This window comes from Barbus barbus (genome assembly GCF_936440315.1).
Source record: "Barbus barbus genome assembly, chromosome: 15".
NCBI lineage: Eukaryota > Metazoa > Chordata > Actinopteri > Cypriniformes > Cyprinidae > Barbus > Barbus barbus.
This window is the reverse complement of record NC_136743.1, coordinates 18,065,788-18,085,098: the sequence shown is the minus strand read 5'-3', so window position 1 is coordinate 18,085,098 and position 19,311 is coordinate 18,065,788. Positions and strand designations below refer to the sequence as shown.

At 38.0% G+C, this 19,311-nt stretch overlaps 1 protein-coding gene across 6 annotated transcripts in view; it reads right to left on the bottom strand.

Moving 5' to 3' along the window:
* Positions 1-306: 306 nt before the first annotated feature.
* Positions 307-19,311, bottom strand: part of LOC306881354 (myosin-7-like) — a 39,571-nt gene continuing 20,566 nt past the window's right edge. For 4 of the 6 annotated variants that reach the window (XM_079435412.1, XM_079435411.1, XM_079435410.1 and 1 more), the window contains exons 34-39: positions 18,397-18,600; positions 18,010-18,306; positions 17,822-17,926; positions 17,625-17,720; positions 17,388-17,522; positions 15,457-17,110 (exon numbers count right to left, since the gene is read on the bottom strand). In XM_079435412.1, coding sequence (XP_079291538.1) covers positions 17,090-17,110; positions 17,388-17,522; positions 17,625-17,720; positions 17,822-17,926; positions 18,010-18,306; positions 18,397-18,600 — 858 coding nt within the window. In that variant the 3' untranslated portion in view covers positions 15,457-17,089. Of the gene's footprint in view, positions 429-638; positions 774-864; positions 961-1,095; positions 1,201-1,284; positions 1,582-1,665; positions 1,870-1,986; positions 2,296-2,495; positions 2,621-2,885; positions 3,052-3,143; positions 3,328-3,578; positions 3,776-3,878; positions 3,998-4,077; positions 4,205-4,295; positions 4,686-4,770; positions 4,862-4,952; positions 5,099-5,190; positions 5,368-5,458; positions 5,702-5,795; positions 6,052-6,137; positions 6,275-6,396; positions 6,521-6,598; positions 6,805-6,976; positions 7,051-7,159; positions 7,470-7,575; positions 7,747-7,844; positions 7,995-8,074; positions 8,194-8,266; positions 8,406-8,485; positions 8,590-8,675; positions 8,775-8,860; positions 8,925-10,902; positions 10,996-11,073; positions 11,180-11,265; positions 11,294-11,504; positions 11,662-11,745; positions 11,890-12,205; positions 12,418-12,596; positions 12,632-12,833; positions 17,111-17,387; positions 17,523-17,624; positions 17,735-17,821; positions 17,927-18,009; positions 18,307-18,396; positions 18,601-19,311 lie in introns of those variants that run through there. The other 2 variants (XM_079435413.1, XR_013785146.1) reach the window with 2 other exon arrangements.

Sequence of the window (19,311 nt, the reverse complement as noted above, 5' to 3'; positions counted from 1 at the left end):
ACATATTTTGTACTGTTAATCCTGTTGAGTGGATTTCTAATATGGATTTCCATGTCTTCCAGCTATTATGATCTACTGAAATCCATGTTAACACATAAATAGTTTTACCGTGACTAGGTTATTACGAATATGAAAAGAATAATTCATTTGAGAAACAGCACTTCCATGGATGTCCTTGTGTTTCAGAGCAGTGATAGTGATAGATGAACTGGTATGACCTAAATGTTATTTTTTATGTCTCCCAAATAATTTTTCCCACAAAGTAATGTTAATCATTTTCAACGCATAATAACTCAATCACAGCATAGATTGAATGCAATTAATCTTTATTCTACTGTATGGCTGAAAAAAGCTAAGTGGATAACTAATACAACAAATAGGAGGCACGCAGAAGGTCCATTTGAGCTTTACTCTTCATCATGTCCCTTCTGTATAAAAAAAAAGAGGAAAGGGAGAGATTATCAGTTGTGGTAAAATATTTTAATTGCACATGTTCTCTAAAAATTAATTGTATATCAATGTGGCAAAAATAAAATTTAAATGAGCACTTGAAATATGGGGGAATTACAACTTGATTTGACTTGATTGGCTTGAATCAGGATAGATGCAAAGAAATATCAGTCTGCTCAATCACTGGCCTTAGAACCGACATCGCGACTTTTGGCACGCAGTTTGTTGACTTGTGACTCTGCAATGTCAGCTCTTTCTTCTGCTTCATCAAGTTCATGCTGGATTTTCCGTAATTTGCTAATATGGGTGTTGGCTTGTTCCTCCTATGAAGCAGGATTATCAGTTCTGAGATTAGAGCCTGAATTTATTAGTATGATTTATCAAAAAAAGTGTGATATTTAGGCTAATACTTACAGCTTCCTCTGCAGCCCTCTTGTAAGCCTTGACCTTTAGCTGAAGCTTATCAACAAGATCTTGCAGACGAGCCAGAATCTTGCAGTCCTCCTCAGTCTTTTAAAACAAATTATTGCAAAGAGACTTGAGAATTTGTTGAATGAGAATGTCGTTGTCATCACATTTTCTAAAGGTGTATTCAGTAGTGAAATTATTTTGTATTTGTATTTATTTTGTTTTTTGTTTTTTTACCTGGTAGGTCAGTTCTTTAATACGTCTCTCATATTTGCGAATTCCTTTTACTGCCTCGCTGCTCTTCTTCTGCTCTGATTCTACTTCATTCTCCAGCTCCCTCACCTGTTGGCACAGTGTGAACCTGCTTACAGAGTGCCACTTGCAATAGTCAGAAAACATTGTTGGGATTTACGGTAGGTCACTCACCCGAGCTTCTAGTTTCTGGACTTGTTTTTTGCCTCCCTTCATAGCAATTTGTTCTGCTTCATCCAGTCGGTGCTGCAGGTCCTTAATGGTCTGCTCCATGTTCTTCTTCATACGCTCCAGGTGAGCACTTGTGTCCTGCGCCTTCTTCAGCTCCTCAACCATCATGGCAGCATCAGTTATGGCTTTCTTGGCTTTTTCTTCAGCATTCCTGCATTCTTGCACTGCCTCTTCCACCTCACTCTGAAGCCGGGATATGTCAATCTCATGCTTCTTCTTCTGATTCAAGAGGCTTGTATTCTGGACAAAGGAGACATTTGCATTGAATTAGAAGCTGAATAAATGGATCTGTTCAGAATGAAGAATAACCAACCAGTCGCATACCTGGGAGTGCAGTAGCTGCACTCTTTCACTGGTATCCAGCAGCTCTTGCTCTGCAAGCTTGCGGCCTCTCTCAGTTTGCTCAAGAGCTGCTCTCAGCTCCTCTAGTTCAGCCTGCAGAAGGTTGTTGCGTCTCTCTACAATTGCAATGTTCTCCTTGAGATCGTCATTTGTTCTCAGAGAGTCATCCAGCTGTAGCTGAGCATCCTAAAATATGAGTGCAAACTAATTAAGACAAACATTTCAAACATTTCAACTCTCTAACCCTCCAAAAGCTCTCATTCTATGCTTTGTTTCACAGTATTGATTCAGAGTGTGTCTTACTTTCAGATGTGCTTGGACACTCTTGAGTTGTTTTTGAGCCTCTGCTGCTTGTCGGTTTGCCTGACTAAGCTGGATCTCCATCTCGTTTAGATCCCCTTCCATCTTCTTTTTTATTCTGAGGGCCTCATTCCTGCTTCGTGTTTCTGACTCCAAAGAACTTTGCAGAGTATCAATGGTTCTCTGCAAATTGCGTTTGCTCTGCTCCATCTCTTCATCCTTTTCAGCTAGTTTGCGCTCAATATCAGCCTTTGTTTGGTTGAATTCTAGCTGAGCTCGCAGAATTTTACCCTCCTCGTGCTCCAGTGAGGCCTTTTAAAGAAGATTGTGATCTGTTACTTGGTTTGCAAGACACTTAACAATTCTTATCAATAGTATTTAAAATAATTTATAAAATAAATAAAAAATTAAAATTAATTTTACACATAACTGCCTGAAATTCCAACATCTATGTTGTTTTATATACGTTTTTTTTTCTCGAAAAGGCAATAAAGCTGCATCTGAAAACTTACTTCTGCCTCTTCCAAAGCAGACTGAATCTCACTTTTTTCTTGCTCCAGCTGTTTTCTCATTTTCTCCAGTTCATGAATGCTCTTTCCTCCCTCACCAAGTTGCTCAGTAAGATCAGAAATCTCCTCTAGATGAAAAGAATATTGCATTTCAACATATTTCCTTTTTTTCTTTAGCCATTCAAGATTCAAGATTTTTATTTGTCACATACACAATTATACAGAGTATAACCAGCAGTGAAATGTAGGTGAAGGATTATGGATTATGTCTCTACAGTGCTATCTATAAATTCTACATCTTCCACCACCGCACTTTAAACAAACCATAAAGTCTTTTCAATATTTACTTTTATTTATTATAATAATTTAATTAAAGATTCTTTCCAAATTTACCTTGGAGATTTTTATTTTCTCTCTTCATGGTCTCCAGGTGATCTAAAGATTCTTCATAGGAATTCTTCAGCTTGAAAAGTTCAGTACTCAGACATCTGGCTTCCTTCTGAGAGCTCTCTAGCTCAACCTGTGACTCTTCGTACTTCTGCTTCCACTCAGCCAGGACCTAAAAGCATTTTTTTTCATGTAAATAAATTTTAGTATCACAGGTAATCAAAAAATAATTTTTAATTTAAATTAAGAACCATGTTTGGTTACTTTATCAAAGTTTCTTTGTTTCTTGTCCAAGGCGGCTGCAGCTGAGTTAGACCTCTCCAGGTCCACCATAAGATCTTCAATCTCATTTTGGAGTCTGTGCTTAGTCTTTTCAAGGGATGAACATTTCGCATTTACTGCTTCAACAGCTTCTTCAGCCTCTTGCAACCGTTGAGCCAGTTTCTTCCTGTTTTAGAAAACAGAACAATATTGAGGAAGATAATTTCATTTGGACACCCTAATAGAAACAGATAGACATTTTATTATATTTTTACCTTATGTTTGGGGAAGCTTGGCCAACTAACAGAAAAACTTTTTGTTCATCTTACATTTTAATAGAAACATAACACAAACAAAAAGCTTATCTGTCAATAGAGAAGTTAACCCTTAAAGAAAAGTGCTAATGTATATGAAATTCTAAATAGAAACATATCTTACTTGGCTTCCTCCAGTTCTTCCGTTCTCTGGATGGCATCAGTTTCATACTTTGTTCTCCACTGAGCAACCTCAGAATTAGCTTTGGACATGCCTCGCTGCAGCTCTGCTTTGGCCTCCTGCTCCTCCTCATACTGCTCTCTGAGCAGATCTGTGTCATGACGGGCTGACTGTACAGCATGGGCTAGGGCATTCTTTGCCTGGAGGAGGACAAATTTGTTATTTATCAGATCAAAAAAAAAAAAAATGAATGCAATTCATTGTCTAAATATTTTTCAGACAATGTTCATACTCAGTTCACACCTTAGTTTCCTCCTCCAGTTGCCTTTTAAGATCTTCAAGTTGCTGTGTATAAGACATCTTGCTTCTAGTTAGCTGGGAGACAAGAGAGTCCTTCTCCTCCAGCTGTCTTGAAAATTCACCTGGGTATGTCATTATGTATTTTATTATTGTTGGAGTTCGGCTGCTCATAATGATTGAAAAATGTATTTGTCATCCTTACCATTTTCAGATTGTAGTTTAGATTTTTGCATTGTGAAGTCATTGATAGAACGCTGGCCCTCCTCATATTTTGTTCTGTATTCATTCATTTGATCTTCCAAAGACCTGCAGGTCTTCTCAAGATTTGCCTGAGCAAAGTACATAATTTGGCTAGAAAATTACTTCCCAGCAATAAAACAAATATAAATTCTAATTTATGACTACTTGTATTAATAATACCTTCGTCTTAACAACATGTTCCATGTTTGAGACCACATCATCCAGCTCAAGTCTGAGTTCACTTTTTTCCTTTTCCAGTTTTTGCTTGACTCTTTGAAGATTGTCTATTTGCTCTCCCAAATCTGCCACACTGTCAGCTTGTTTCTTCCTCAGTGTGGCGGCAGTGGCCTCGTGTTGTAGAGTAGCCTCTTCAAGGTCTCTACGAAGTTTCTGAAACTCAGTTTCCCGTTTCTTGTTCATCTCAATCTGAGCAGCTGTTGCTCCTCCAGCCTCCTCCAGTCTCTCACTGATCTCCTCCAGCTCTCTGGCTAAATCTGCTCTTTGTTTCTCCACCTTGGCTCTGGCAGCTCTTTCTGCCTCAAGCTCTTCCTCCAGCTCCTCAATACGTGCCTATTATCATAAATATGTCAAGAGTTATCTCTCATGTCTCATTTAATTTTTCCCATGTCAATATGCTCTTTTGTGTGTGTGTTACCTGAAGTTCTTTCAGTTTTTTCTGTAGCTGAATACATATAGTTTGTTCATCCTCGATTTTCCCATTGAGCTGACTGATCTCAAAATCTTTCCTATAATTGAAAAATAGATGTTTAGAGTCCTTAGCCTTAGTCCTTAGAACATACAGATTGGACTGTAAAATAATGGAAGAATTTTATTTACTTTTTTAGACGCTCCTCTAACTGCTGTTTGTCATTCTCCAGGTCCATTAAGCTTTCCTGGGTTAACTTCAAGTCTCCTTCTAGTTTCCTCTTGGCTCTTTCTAGATCCATCCTGATCTTTTTTTCTTGCTCAAGAGATCCTTCCAACTAGTATAAATAATTCAACATGCCAGTTGGTTGTATGGTCATTTTTGCTTGTATCAAGAATATTAAACTTAGTTATAAATTGTAAAACTCACATCATCTACTTGCTGCTCTAGCTTTGCTTTTGCCTTGGTGAGGGTGTTGACTTTGTCCTCCTCACTTTGCAGGTCATCCAGTGCCTGCTGATGAGCTTCCTGCAAGGCCTTCTTCTCCTTGGTTAGCTTTGCAATGATGTCGTCCAAAGCTGCCATTTCCTCTGTCAGGTTCTTCACCTACAAAAGAGTATTAAGTTCTGAGTGTTTGTACAATATAACTGTGTGTGTGTGTGTGTGTGTGTGTGTTGTGTAGAAAAACATCCCAGACCTTGTTCTCAGTAGCATGCTTCTCTTTCTCCACTTTAGCCAGAGTTAGCTCCAGATCATCAATATCTTTCTTCAGTTCAGAGCACTCATCCTCCAGCTTTCTCTTCTTAGCTGTCAACTCTGCGTTCATTTCCTCCTCATCCTCAAGTCGCTCTGTGAGCTCTTTGGCTTTTGCCTCAAGCTGGATCTTGTTTTTGATAAGCTGGTCACATCGCTCTTCTGCGTCACAGAGATTGTCTTGCTCCTGTTTTTTAAATGATTTTAAAACCATTCAGTCATTTCTATCATGCAGAAACACATGTACTTCTACATTTCAAAGGCACAAAATATTAACTGACCGCTTGGACTTGAAGTTGTAGGTCATTCTTCTCTTGGAGAAGAGAGACCATTTTTTCCTCTAGTTCTTTCCTTCGGGCTTCAGATTTAGCGTAAGCCTCTTTGAGCTTGGTAAATTCATCTTTCATATTTGCCATCTCTTTTTCTGCTTCTGCAGACTTTAGTAGAGGTTTGATCTTGAAGAATAGCTTCATCCAGGGCCAATTCTTCACTCCCATGAAGGCACGGACATTCCACTGGATAACCAGTAGGGCATCCCTGTGAGGAAATTCCATTTTTATGTCAGAAAATATCACAAAAAGTAACAAATTGTTACAGCAGTGCGTAATATATAGAATTCTTGCCTTCTTTCAACTATCTTCTGGAACTCAACCCTTGCAAGGAGTCCTCTGGATCTAGCTTGAATACCAGTGATAATTAGAGATAGTCTTTCATCTCTCATTTCTTCCAACTGACCCAGTAAACCAGCCTTGAAGAACACCTAAGCAGAATTCATTATAGAAACATGCATTTTACTCACAGTATTACATGGCCACTGTCATCTTTGCTCTCATATCAAATAATAGATATAAAATCACTCTTCAGATTAATGTGAGTTTTCACCTTTGTGTGTCCAAATTTATATTGATTGTGATCAATATCCAGTGAACTCAGGAGTTTCTCAGCTCCTTTCCTGCTATCTATGAATTGACCTTCAGGTATGGCTGCAGGGTTTAGGATTCGGTACCTGTAAGTATAGAACATCTCTAATAATGGAAAGAGTTGTTGTGAATTTAGAGTTTAAATGTCACAGAATAATAATAACCTCTGTTTGAAATCTCCATAGAGGATTCTATTGGGGAAGCCCTTCCTGCAAATCCTGATGCCCTCCAGTACACCGTTACAGCGTAGCTGGTGCATGACCAAAGGGTTCTCCATTGCACCAGGAGTCTTTGTCTCATTAGGTATGATGCAGCGCACAAAATGAGGGTGAGTTGATCTTAGGTTTGTCATTAACTTATTCAAGTTTTCCTGTGGGGGAAAAAAATGTACACACAATTTAAGCTATTCAATGATGTTAAGGAGTACTTTCAATTACCTATTAAAAAATACTGACATAGATCCACTGGAAACAGCTTCATCACATTAGCATACATAATTTTTTTTCATTGTGTATGAGCATTTGAGCCTGAAATTCAATTACCCTGTGAAGTGCAGACACAGTTTGGAAGGAGGAGCCCTTCTTCTTACTTCCACCTTTACCTCCTTTACCATTATCTTGAGTTGGTCAAAACAAGGTAGATAAATTATTGTAAAGCAGTAATATTTAAAACACTCACAAGTGCATATGAGATTCTATTGTGCATAAATAATTCATACATCATACCAGGCTCTGCCCCAGCATAATTAGCAAAGAGCATTGACAGGAGCTTGAGTGTAGACTTTTGAAAGAGTCCAACAACAGTCTCATTCAGTGGGTCTTTGTTCTTCACAAGCCAGTTGTTGATATTATAGTCAACTGTACCAGCATAGTGAATCAGAGAAAAATGAGACTCTGGCTTCCCTTTGATTGCTCTTGGTTTCTGAAAGTTGTTTGATTTCCCAAGGTGGTTGTCATAAAGCTTTGCTTTAAAGGTTGCATCACTAGCTTTGGGAAACATGCACTCCTCTTCAAGGATGGACATGATGCCCATAGGCTGAATAAAGAAGTTGATAAGACTGAGTTACTGACATGGCAGATAGCCTTGTTAAACAGTTAGAGCACCATTTATGGATGACGACTTTATCGTTAGCACTACTTACTTTCTCAATGAGATCAATGCAGGCCTGTAAGTCCATGCCAAAGTCAATGAACTCCCATTCAATCCCTTCTTTCTTGTACTCCTCTTGTTCCAGCACAAACATGTGGTGGTTGAAAAACTGTTGCAGTTTCTCATTGGTAAAGTTGATGCAGAGTTGCTCAAAGGTGTTCAACTGCAGTTATTACATTTATTGAAAGGAATTGAAAGTATAAGTTATGCTAATATGCATTTTAAACTTGACAACATGAGGATTTATCCACAAAGACTTACATCAAAAATCTCAAAACCAGCAATATCCAGTACTCCAATGAAGTATTGACGAGGTTGTTTAGTGTCCAGAGACTGATTGATTCTTACAACCATCCAAAGGAACATTTTTTCATACACTGCCTTGGACAGTGCACCAATAGTGTAGTACACCTGAACACAGAGAAGCATTTGTATTGTTTTCTATTACATGGATAAATGGGCATCCTTTCATTACTGACACTCCAACTCACCTGCTGGACATTTTGCCCTTTGGTGACCCACTCATTTCCTACTTTCACTCTTGGATGGCATAAACCTTTGATTAGGTCAGCAGAGTTGAGGCCCATCAGATATGCAACTTTGTCTGCATCTGTAAAATTCTTAAGATTTTAATAAGATATGTTTGAATTTAGTTTGCTACTTTCTAATTATACTCTACATACCTTCAGTCCCATCAGGTTCTGCTTGCTCCTCCCTCTGCTTTTGTTTGAACTTCATATTGCCATAATGCATAATTGCTCCAATCAGTTTATAGATGCCATTTTTCTCCTCCTGAGTAAAGCCTAGCACATCAAACGCTTCCTAAAGTTTACAGAATTGGAGGTGTCATATGAGAGCTTCACAATAACAGAAAAAAAGGATGTAAATCAATTCATTCTTACATCAGTGGCGAGTAGTTCTTCGCCATCATTAATTGAGGCTACAGTGGTTTCTCCTTGAGAGATGTAAGCGTAGTCATAGGGGTTAATGGTGATGAGCAGCATCTCTATTTTAAGAGAGAAAAAGAACCGTCAGTTTGTAGTCATAAAACTGTAAAAGGCCTTTAATTACAGGATATATGCTGCGTCATACCCAGCAGCTCAGGTTTCCTCTGAGAAAGGATTTGGTAGAAAATGTGATAGTCCCTTTCAGCTTTAAGCTGGAACGTCACCCTTGACTTCTCCAGAAGATCTGATATATAATATTGAAAAAAATAAATGTTAGTTTCTGACCTTCAATGTTTTTTGTAAAACCAAAAAAATGGAATGAATTCTTACATGTCTCAATGTCAGCAGAGGCCAGCTTGCCACTGGCACCAAAATGAATTCGGATAAATTTTCCCTAAAATAATTGAAAATTGTAATATGAAATTAAACACAATGAATTAATAATTTTATAAGCTACTGAAAATCAGTATGTCTACCCAAGTATACCTAAAATTTGTTTAGACACTCAGTACTCGATTCAAATAACTTTAACTGCAGTAAGATCTGATAATGAGGCTATTTTAAATTTTTTTTGCAGCTTTGAATGTTTTATATCATAATTATATAAATACATGCTATAATATACTATATATGGCTCAGGGTGCAGTCTTCCATCTGCTGGTTTATCCAGCAGAGGGTATTCTCACACTATATCTGTGATAGCGTTGTGACATGCATGCTGTACATTAGCTGAAATGTAAATTGGACAACTACAGTGGGGCAAAGAAACGATTCTTCAAGTTTTCCCACTTACAAAAAAAATGGAGAAATCTGTAATTTTCATCGTAGGTACACCTCAACTGTGAGAGACAGAATATTAAAAAATAAATCCAGAAAATCACCTCACATGATTTTTAAATAATTAATTTCCATTTTATTGCATGAAATAAATATTTGATGCAATAGAAAAATAGAACTTAATAATTGGTACAGAAACCTTTGTTTACAATTACAGAGGTCAGATGTTTCCTGTAGTTCTTGACCAGGTTTGCACATACTGCATCAGGGATTTTGGCCCACTCCTCCATACAGGTCTTCTCCAGATCTTTCAGGTTTTGGGGCTGTCGCTGGGCAACACGGAGTTTCAGCTTCCTCCATAGATTTTCTATTGGGTTCAGGTCTGGAGACTGGCTAGACCACTCCAGGACCTTTAAATGCTTCTTACAGAGCCACTCCTTAGTTGCCCTTGCTGTGTGTTTGGGGTCATTGTCATGCTGGAAGACCCAGCCACGACCCATCTTCAATGCTCTTACTGAGGGAAGGAGGTTGTTGCCCAAAATCTTGCGATACATCGCCTCATCCATCCTCCCCTCAATACGGTGCAGTCGTCCTGTCCCCTTTGCACCCCCAAAGCATGATGTTTCCACCCCCATGCTTCACGGTTGGGATGGTGTTCTTGGGATTGTACTCATCCTTCTTCCAAACACAGCGAGTGGAGTTTATACCAAAAAGTTATATTTTGGTCTCATCTGACCACATGACCTTCTCCCATGCCTCCTCTGGATCATCCAGATGGTCTTTGGCAAACTTCAGACAGGCCTGGTCATGTGCTGGACCTTGCGCGCGCTGCAGGATTTTAATCTATGACGGTGTAGTGTGTTACTAATGGTAACCGTTGAGACTGTGGTCCCAGCTCTTTTCAGGTCATTGACCAGGTCCTCCTGTGTAGTTCTAGGCTGATCCCTCACCTTTCTCAGGATCATTGATACTCCACGATGCGAGATCTTGCATGGAGCCCCAGTACGAGGGAGATTGACAGTCATCTTGAATTTCTTACATTTTCTAATAATTGAGTCAACAGTTGTTGCCTTCTCACCAAGTTGTTTGCCTATTGTGCTGTAGCCAATCCCAGCCTTGTGCAGCTCTACAATTTTGTCCCTCATGTCCTTAGACAGCTCTTTGGTCTTGCCCATAGTGGAGAGGTTGGAGTCTGATTGATTGAGTGTGTGAACAGGTGTCTTTTATACAGGTAACGAGTTCAAACAGGTGCAATTAATACAGGTAATGAATAGAGCATAGGAGGGCTTCTTAAAGACAATCTAACAGGTCTGTGAGAGCCAGAATTCTTGCTGGTTGGTAGGTGATCAAATACTTATTTCATGCAATAAAATGGAAGTTAATTATTTAAAAGTCATACAATGTGATTTTCTGGAATTTTTTTTTATATTCCGTCTCTCACAGTTGAGGTGTACCTACGATGAAAATTACAGATCTCTCCATTCTTTGTAAGTGGGAAAACTTGAAAAATCAGCAGTGTATCAAGTACTTATTTGCCCTACTGTATTTACATGTTTACTAAAAGTTTTACATAAATGTTCAATGCTGAAGCTTACAAATCTTGAGGAGTTGTCATTTCTGATGGTCTTTGCATTACCAAAAGCTTCCAAAGCAGGATTAGCCTGGATGATTTGATCCTCCAGGGTTCCCTGTAATGAAATGTCTTTTCAATCAGTTTATTTTCAATTAATGTAGAAACAGTTGACAGATATGAAAATGACACTTACCTTTTTTTCTGACCCATCTTTCTTTGCTGAGCCTCCAGCCGCAATGCTTGCAAAATATTGAATGACTCTCTTTGTGTTTACAGTCTTTCCTGCACCAGATTCTCCACTACAGTAACATAGAACATACGAATAAATAGTTTAAATCTTTAACATGACAAGAAATATTTAACTAAGGAAGCAGTTTGTACTTACGTGATCAGAATTGACTGGTTTTCCCTGTCTGAAATGGAGAAGACTATAGTGTTACTAATTCTTGAGCTATGACTTCTAAATTGTCGATCTTTATGAGGATAATGCTCATCCAGAGATTTAGTGCAGAATTCAAAAACCTTCACAAAAGTCTACACCTCCCTTGCCTAATTTAATAATGCTTTCAGCTAGAATACAAGTACTCTCAGATCTGCAGAGCAGATTTGTGGCTCTGTCCATACCTGTCAGCATGTACTGGTAGGCATTATCAGAGATGGAAAAGATGTGGGGAGGAGCTTCACTCCTCTTTTTCCCTCTATAGGCTATAACCACCTCCCGATTGTACACTGGTAGCCACTTGTAAGGGTTGACCGTGACACAGAACAGCCCAGAGTAGGTCTGTTGGAAAGGGACAACTAAAGTTCAGTAATTGAAGCTAATTAGGATGTATTCACAAGTGACACTGAACTGGTCTGCTCTTACGTAGATCATCCATGCTGCATAGCGCTCTTTGAGGTTGAACAGCACTGCTGGCTCATGAAGGAATGTGAACATTGCCATGTCTTCGATTTTATCAAACTTTGGTGGGTTCTGGGGATCAATGTCAGCTTCCTTTACAGTGACAGTCTGTTAAAAAAAATTTGAATAATTCTTTCATGCAAGAGTGTCATCAGATTTACAATTGTGTGCAGATTGTATTGTAACATTGCTCTAAAATCAAATAATCTTGAAGCTAACATTTTAATTTAGACCCTTATTTGTTTTATTGTCAAGTTATTAGAAATTTCAAAATTATTACAAATTATTGCTCATGTTTTAAGTGACCACTTGTACCACTGAAAATGTACCAATATATATAAAATGTGAAATATCTCCGCCCTTAAAAATAGCTTACTCTCAAAATGCTTCTTCAGATAATGTTTATTAAATTATTTGAGCCTACCTTTCTTTTCTCAGTCACTACAGTGACTTTGTCACCTTCACGACTGATGATTGAAGCTTTTACATACTCTTCATCTGGATCAGGCACAAAACACTCCTTTTTCATATCAAATGGACGAGTTTGTGCTTCCAAACGCTCTCGATCCGACTTCCGCAGGTAAGAAGCCGCTGCTCCAAACTCTGCCATCTGAGCGTCCGCCATGATTGCCTTGTCTGGAGATGATAAAGTAGGTTAAGTTCATGTTTTTACAATTTTGCTATGATCAAGCAGTTGTATTTATGATAGTTGAACATTGCCTTACACCTTGCTGCCATATGATCATATAAAAAACTGATTTTAAATATAAATCTAGAAAAGGTTCTTAAACATAGAAAATATGCATGACTCTTACCTGATATGCACAAGGTGTGGCGGCTAAAGAAGAACCTGTCAATGTAAAAATTGTTTCATTGTTACTCCTTAATGTTTTAAACTTTGTTACACCACTAAACAACCCATTACTTAAAAGATGTAATCAGAGGAAAGCAATACAATAAGTAAAACAGATTTGTCATGAATGAAATTTTGGAACACATTTGTATAATTTTCTATTAAATATAATATCATGCAGTTATGGTTCAAATCTTACCCTCAGATAAAACTTCTGACTTGTCTGTAGACCAAGCATGAGTTCTCTTTATAGAGGAAGTCATCCTCCCAAATTTGGGGAAGGCATCCCACAAGGCAGGAATGCCATTGCGTCTGAGCACTGTTAGGGTGCAACGAGGGTAGTTATGGGTATTAGGGAGAAACAAGAACCTGCTAGGTGAGTTAAGTCTTATCTTTGTTAGATTTGTTAGTGCTCCATATTAGGTTCTCGTTGATAGCAGAGCACTAATTTAGGTCCGCTAAAAGAGTTAAGTGGCTCGCACTTAAATTAAATGTGAATGATTAAAGCCAGACGAAGTTGTACATTGAAGAATAGGCATTTGAGGTGAATATTACTCCAAAACTTGGGACAAAGGAGCAAGATATTTATAGAAAATTCCATTTGTGTGTTCTTGTGGCAAGCCATCACTGCATAACTTTAGTGCCTCACAAGGTTTTAACAGGCAACAAAGGGATTCAAATGCTGGATGTCTTAACAAACTTTAGATGGAATTCTATATTTATCCAACATTGTTTAGAATACTCAGGAGAAGGTATCAGATTTCAGTAAAGTGATACATTTGAACTGCATGCCATGTGGGCTCTCAATTACCCAGAGAGCTTAGGGGTGGTTAATATGTGGCATTGTGTTTTTTGTCAGTCTTTGCAGAGATGCAAACAACAATATCAGATGCCCTCTGAGTCTGCATCTATATTAAGCATCTAAGTCTGTGAGATTATCCAGGCGACAAGTGTCGAACAGCACACACAGTGGTCTTTCACAGGTGTCATACATCAAATTCAGTATAAAAAGATAATGGTAGTACAATAAAAAAGAAAACTGGAGGCCCCTGGGTAGGGAACAGTGTAGACTGAGGTTATTGCCGTGCCATCCTTCATTATCATCCACCACCAGCAAGTGTCTCCCACAACAACCTGTGCTGTTGATAGCCCATTGTTTCTTTGAGGACAAAGATAACCCTGTGAAATTCCTGCAGAGTGAATCTCACTGATTGAGGAGTGAAACCACATCATACTGTGAGCCTCTGGACCTTACTTTATGTCTCTGCCTGGGATCAACTATAGTCCGTCACCTGGCCATTTTAGGTGTCTTTCGTCATAAATAAAACCAAGTGACAGGTCTACACAGAGACCCATCAATATTTTATGGTATGCTAAAATTCTTGTAATGGTATAGAGTTCTGTACTCATGTTAATTCTTTGTTTGAGGGTACATACGTTGGTATTTCCATGCCGATGTCCTTGGAATTTGTTGCAACTGTGAGTGATGAAAGGGGAATTAATCCATAGGCCTCATGGATGGTCATTCTGTTCATATAGTACAAATGAATGCAGACAGAAACACTGAAATGGTGTTTAAATGCAAGTACAAAAGTACATAATTATAATAATATTGTCAAGTTACTGTATGTAACTAGTATGGATAATAGTTAATTTTTTCTATAACTGTTTGTCCATATAGGATTTTTAATACAACTGAATATGATTGGATATATACAACTGGCAGACTTTACTGAAGGTGAGTACCCTCGACAGTTACCACCTAGAAAGGGTCAACAGATAAACAAGGAGTCAAGTGCTTATGACAAGTGATAAGACTGTTCTATTCTGACACCCAGCCACATCTTTTAAACGATGACTGGTGTCAAAGTGCAAAAGGAAGTGAGAAATGCCAAGCCATTGCTGAAGACTCAGTAAAGATAAAAATGACCTCTCTAGTTGTCCAAAGTCAGAGCAGCACTTAACATTAGGAACGTCATTCTGACTCACAGGTATGTGCTTTAAAATTAATTTTGTTCTCACTGGTCATTAAATGAAATCACCACTATCCGTGAATGTGTAATTATCATAGCTGGCTGCTCAATTACACTTGTCATGGGATTACACAGATATCCCCAAACTTTGTTGCCAGTTTTATCATTTAATGTGACATTATTGACCATGTTATCAAGAATTATGAATACAAACGCAACTTCGCTATTTAATGTTCAAAATAAAATTGAAAGAGACTATTTTTGACACATTCCAGAACATTTGTGAGTGCAAGTGGGAATATTACAGCTATGACAGGTATGATCAAAATAAAGTAGAAAGATGGTCTGGCACACTGAAGTATCAGTGCAGCTGTCTGTGGTATATGCATAAGTGCTTCAGAGTTGCTTTCCTCTTTCTGTCCAATCTATTTTTAGAACCAAAGGCTTTGTTATATCTCTTTCCATTTTATACATATAGCGCAATTCTCTATCCGACACTTAAAACCGTCAAACCCTGCTGTGATGTAGCATGTGCAGTGGAGTTCTACTCAGTACATTGAGTTCATGATGCTCATTGTTTAACTTAAAAAATACAACATGAAAACATGAAAATTACAACATAAAAAAGTTGCATTGCAGTTACATTGCTTCTCGATTTAGAATTCTATATAATCATATCTCTCAATGGGGATGTATGAATTTTTTGTATAATGTGTGATCAAATTAATAATACAGTAAATATATGTAGATGTTACTTAATTTACATTAAATTCAATTTCCAAAAGAGCACTTAGCTTGGATTCTACCATTACAGTCCAGGTCAGAATTGTTGGTACCTTTGGTAAATACGATCAAAAAAGGCTGTGAAAATAAATCTGCATTGTTTATTGACCATTTGATCTTTCAATAAAAAATAAAAAAATAAATAAAGGGAAGGGAAGGGAAGGGAAGGGAAGGGGAGGGGGGGGGGGGGGTAACATTGTGAAATAAATAATTTTCTCTAATACACAACGGCCACAATTATTGTTATCCTTAGAAATTCTTATGAGTATAATAACTCTATAAAGTATATTTTCTTTCATATTTATTTATTTAGCACACCAGTGTGCCTAGGAACATGAAATTATCCAGCCATGACTTTACTATTTCTCAGCAGTATAAATATGATCTAACAAATTCCCGTAATCATTCATCACAACGAGAAAAACTAAAGAATATAGTTCTGATGTGCAGTAAAAGATTCATAAATTAGAAAGTGGCTGTTAGATAATAGCTAAAGCATTGAAAATCCCAGTTTACACCATCAGGTCATAATTAAGAATTTCCAGTCAACAGAAAATATTACAAATCTGCCTGGAAGAGGACTTGTGTCTATAATGTGGAGAATTGCAGAAAATAGTTGAGTCTTGGGGTTGGAAAGCCTAAAAAAAAAATTCAAACAGCACCTACATCATCACAAGTTGTTTGGGAGGGTTTCAAGAAACAATTTAAGGAAAAAATGCTCTCAACCGAAAACAAAATCCAACATATTAATTTTCCAGACACTACTGGAACGTCAAACAGGACTGGATTCTATGGTCAGATAAACCTAAAAAATTAACTTATTAGCAGCAAACACTCAAGATGGGTTTGGTGCACACAGGAGTAAAAAAGTACCCCATATGTACAGTGAAATGTATTTCTGTGTCTTTAATGTTGTGGGCCTATATTTCTGCCGGAGGTGTTGGACATCTTGTTCAGATGCATGGCATCATGGATTCAATTAAATACTAACAGATAAAAAGTTAAAAAGTGACTGTTCATGCTAGAAATCTTATAACGGCCAAGGTTGGATCTTACAACAGGACAATGATCCAAAAGCAAGCATCAAATTCAAAACAAAAATGGGTCACTGAGCACAAAACAAACATTCTGCCATGGCCATTCCAGTCCCCTGACTTGAACCATATAAAAAATGAATGGGGTGAACTGAAGAGAAGAAGCACCAACATGGAGCTGGGAATCTGAATGGTCTGGAGTGATTCTGGATGAATTAATGGTCTCTGATCTCTTTGGAGGTGAAGACTCAGAGCTGTTATCGTGGCACAAAGACGATGCAAAAAGAAGTGAATAAATGAGCACTGTTAATTGTGGCCAACATATTTTAGAGAAAAACATTTAATAATTTCATCCCATTTTAAATTCTTATTCTCTGATGAAAGGTTAGACTTTTGTACATTTTTAAAATGAAAGATCAAATGGATAAACAATGCAGATTTATTTTCACAGCCTTTATTGATCATATTTACCAAGGGTACCAATAATTCTGACCACGACTGTATATGATGTGGTAACTTGGACCAAATAAAAGTAGCACAGTAATCTCCATACACACAAGACAACAGATTCAATGCAGAGTGACTTTATTTCATAAATGTGAGGGAACACAATAGTGTAGAGAACGGCAAGCAAGGAAAGGTGATTTCAGAGGATTTTCAGGACTTCATTCTTCATCAAACCCTTTCTGTGAGAGAAAAGGAAAGGTATTATGAAATACTTAATTCTCTTTTAATAAACCAAATATGACTTAACTTGTAGTTAAAAGACTTGTGCCCAGTCAGATGCTCTCTAGAATGAGATTGCCCCTCCCTGTAATAAATGTCTACCACTGACTAGCAAGTAGCAAATCATGGTGTCTGTCTGACATATTGGCAATTAAAAGAGTGGGATATGTCCCATGCAAACTGAAATCAAGCTTTTTAACATTTTAATTAATGATTAATTAATTGTGTCCACTGTACCTTTGGGCCCACATCACGACTTTTGGCACGTAATTTGTTCACTTGAGATTCAGCAATATCAGCCCTTTCTTCTGCTTCATCTAGTTCATGCTGCAGTTTACGGAATTTGCCAAGGTGAATATTTGCCTGTTCTTCCTATTACAGGAGGCAAACATAACACATACGTTACCCATATACTTTAGACAATACAATCCACACCGACTCTCTAGTATATCTCTGAATTTCAACATCACTTACAGCTTCCTCTGCAGCTCTTTTGTAAGCTTTGACTTTTAGTTGTAGCTTGTCAACCAAATCCTGAAGACGGGCTATGTTTTTACGATCCTCTTCAGTCTAGGTTCATAGAACTAAAGATTAATTCAGTGTACATTATTTATTCTGATCTTTATTAGACTTAAACACTTGGTCATGTAGTCTAAATCATCTAATCCCACCTGATACGTAAGTTCCTTGATGCGGCGTTCATATTTACGGATTCCCTTAATAGATTCACTGCTTTTCTTCTGTTCAGCTTCAACTTCACATTCCAGCTCTCTGACCTTGGAGTGATACAGTAGAAGTGCATTAGACATTGTTTAATTTATGTTGTCTTAAATGTGCAAGAAGTGGACTGTGAACTCACCCTAGCCTCCAGTTTCTGAACTTGTTTCTTTCCTCCTTTCATGGCAATTTGTTCTGCTTCATCCAGGCGGTGCTGCAGGTCCTTAATGGTCTGCTCCATGTTCTTCTTCATACGCTCCAGGTGAGCACTTGTGTCCTGCTCCTTCTTCAGCTCCTCAGCCATCATGGCAGCATCAGTTATGGCTTTCTTAGCCTTTTCCTCTGCATTCCTGCATTCTTGCACTGCCTCTTCCACCTCACTCTGAAGCTGGGATATGTCAGTCTCCAGCTTCTTCTTCTGGTTTATGAGACTAGTGTTCTATATATGAAATGTTGCAAGTTTGTGTTACAGGGACCTTTTATAATGTAACCTTACAACAAATATCCATAAAGACTCTTCATGATGTACCTGAGAATGCAAAAGCTGTACTCTCTCGGTGACATCCAGCAGCTCTTGCTCAGAAAGTTTGCGTCCACGCTCTGTTTGTTCCAGAACAGCCCTAAGCTCTTCCAGTTCAGCCTGAAGCAAGGTATTACGTCTCTCTACAATGGCACTGTTCTCCTTCAGATCATCATTGGCCCGAAGAGAGTCATCCAGCTGAAGCTGGGAGTCCTACACAATTTTTCATTACGGGAAGTCAGGGTTATATACAGTGTCCTCCAAAAGTATTGGAACAGTAAGGCCAATTCCTTTATTTTTGCTGTAGACTGTAAACATTTGGATTTGACATCGAAAGATGGATATGGGATGAGAAATTAACATTTCAGCTTTTATTTACAGGTATTTTCATCTGGATCTGATACACAACTTAGAAGATAGCACCTTTTGTTTGAACCCACCCATTTTTCATGTTACCAAAAGTATTGGAACAGATAGAATTAACATAGATTAAAGTGAAAAAGACTTAATATTTAGTTGCAAATCCTTTGCTTTCAATAACTGCATCAAGCCTGTGACTCACTGACATCACCAAACTTTTGCATTCTTCTTCTGTGATGCTTTTCCAGGATTTCACCGCAGCCTCTTTCAGTTTTGGGGGGTTACTCCCTTCAGTCTCTTCTTTATCATGTAAAATGCATACTCTACAGGGTTTAAGTGTGGAGATTGACCAGTCTAAAACCTTCCACTTCTTGCCCCTGATGAACTCCTTTGTTGTTTTGGCACTATGTTTTGGGTCATTATCTTGCTGCATGATGAAGGATCTCCCAATCCGTTTGGTTGCATCTTTCTGTAAATGATCAGACAAAATATTTCTGTAGACTTCTGAGTTAATTTTGCTGCTGCCATCATGTGTTACATCATTAATGAAGATTAATGAGCCTG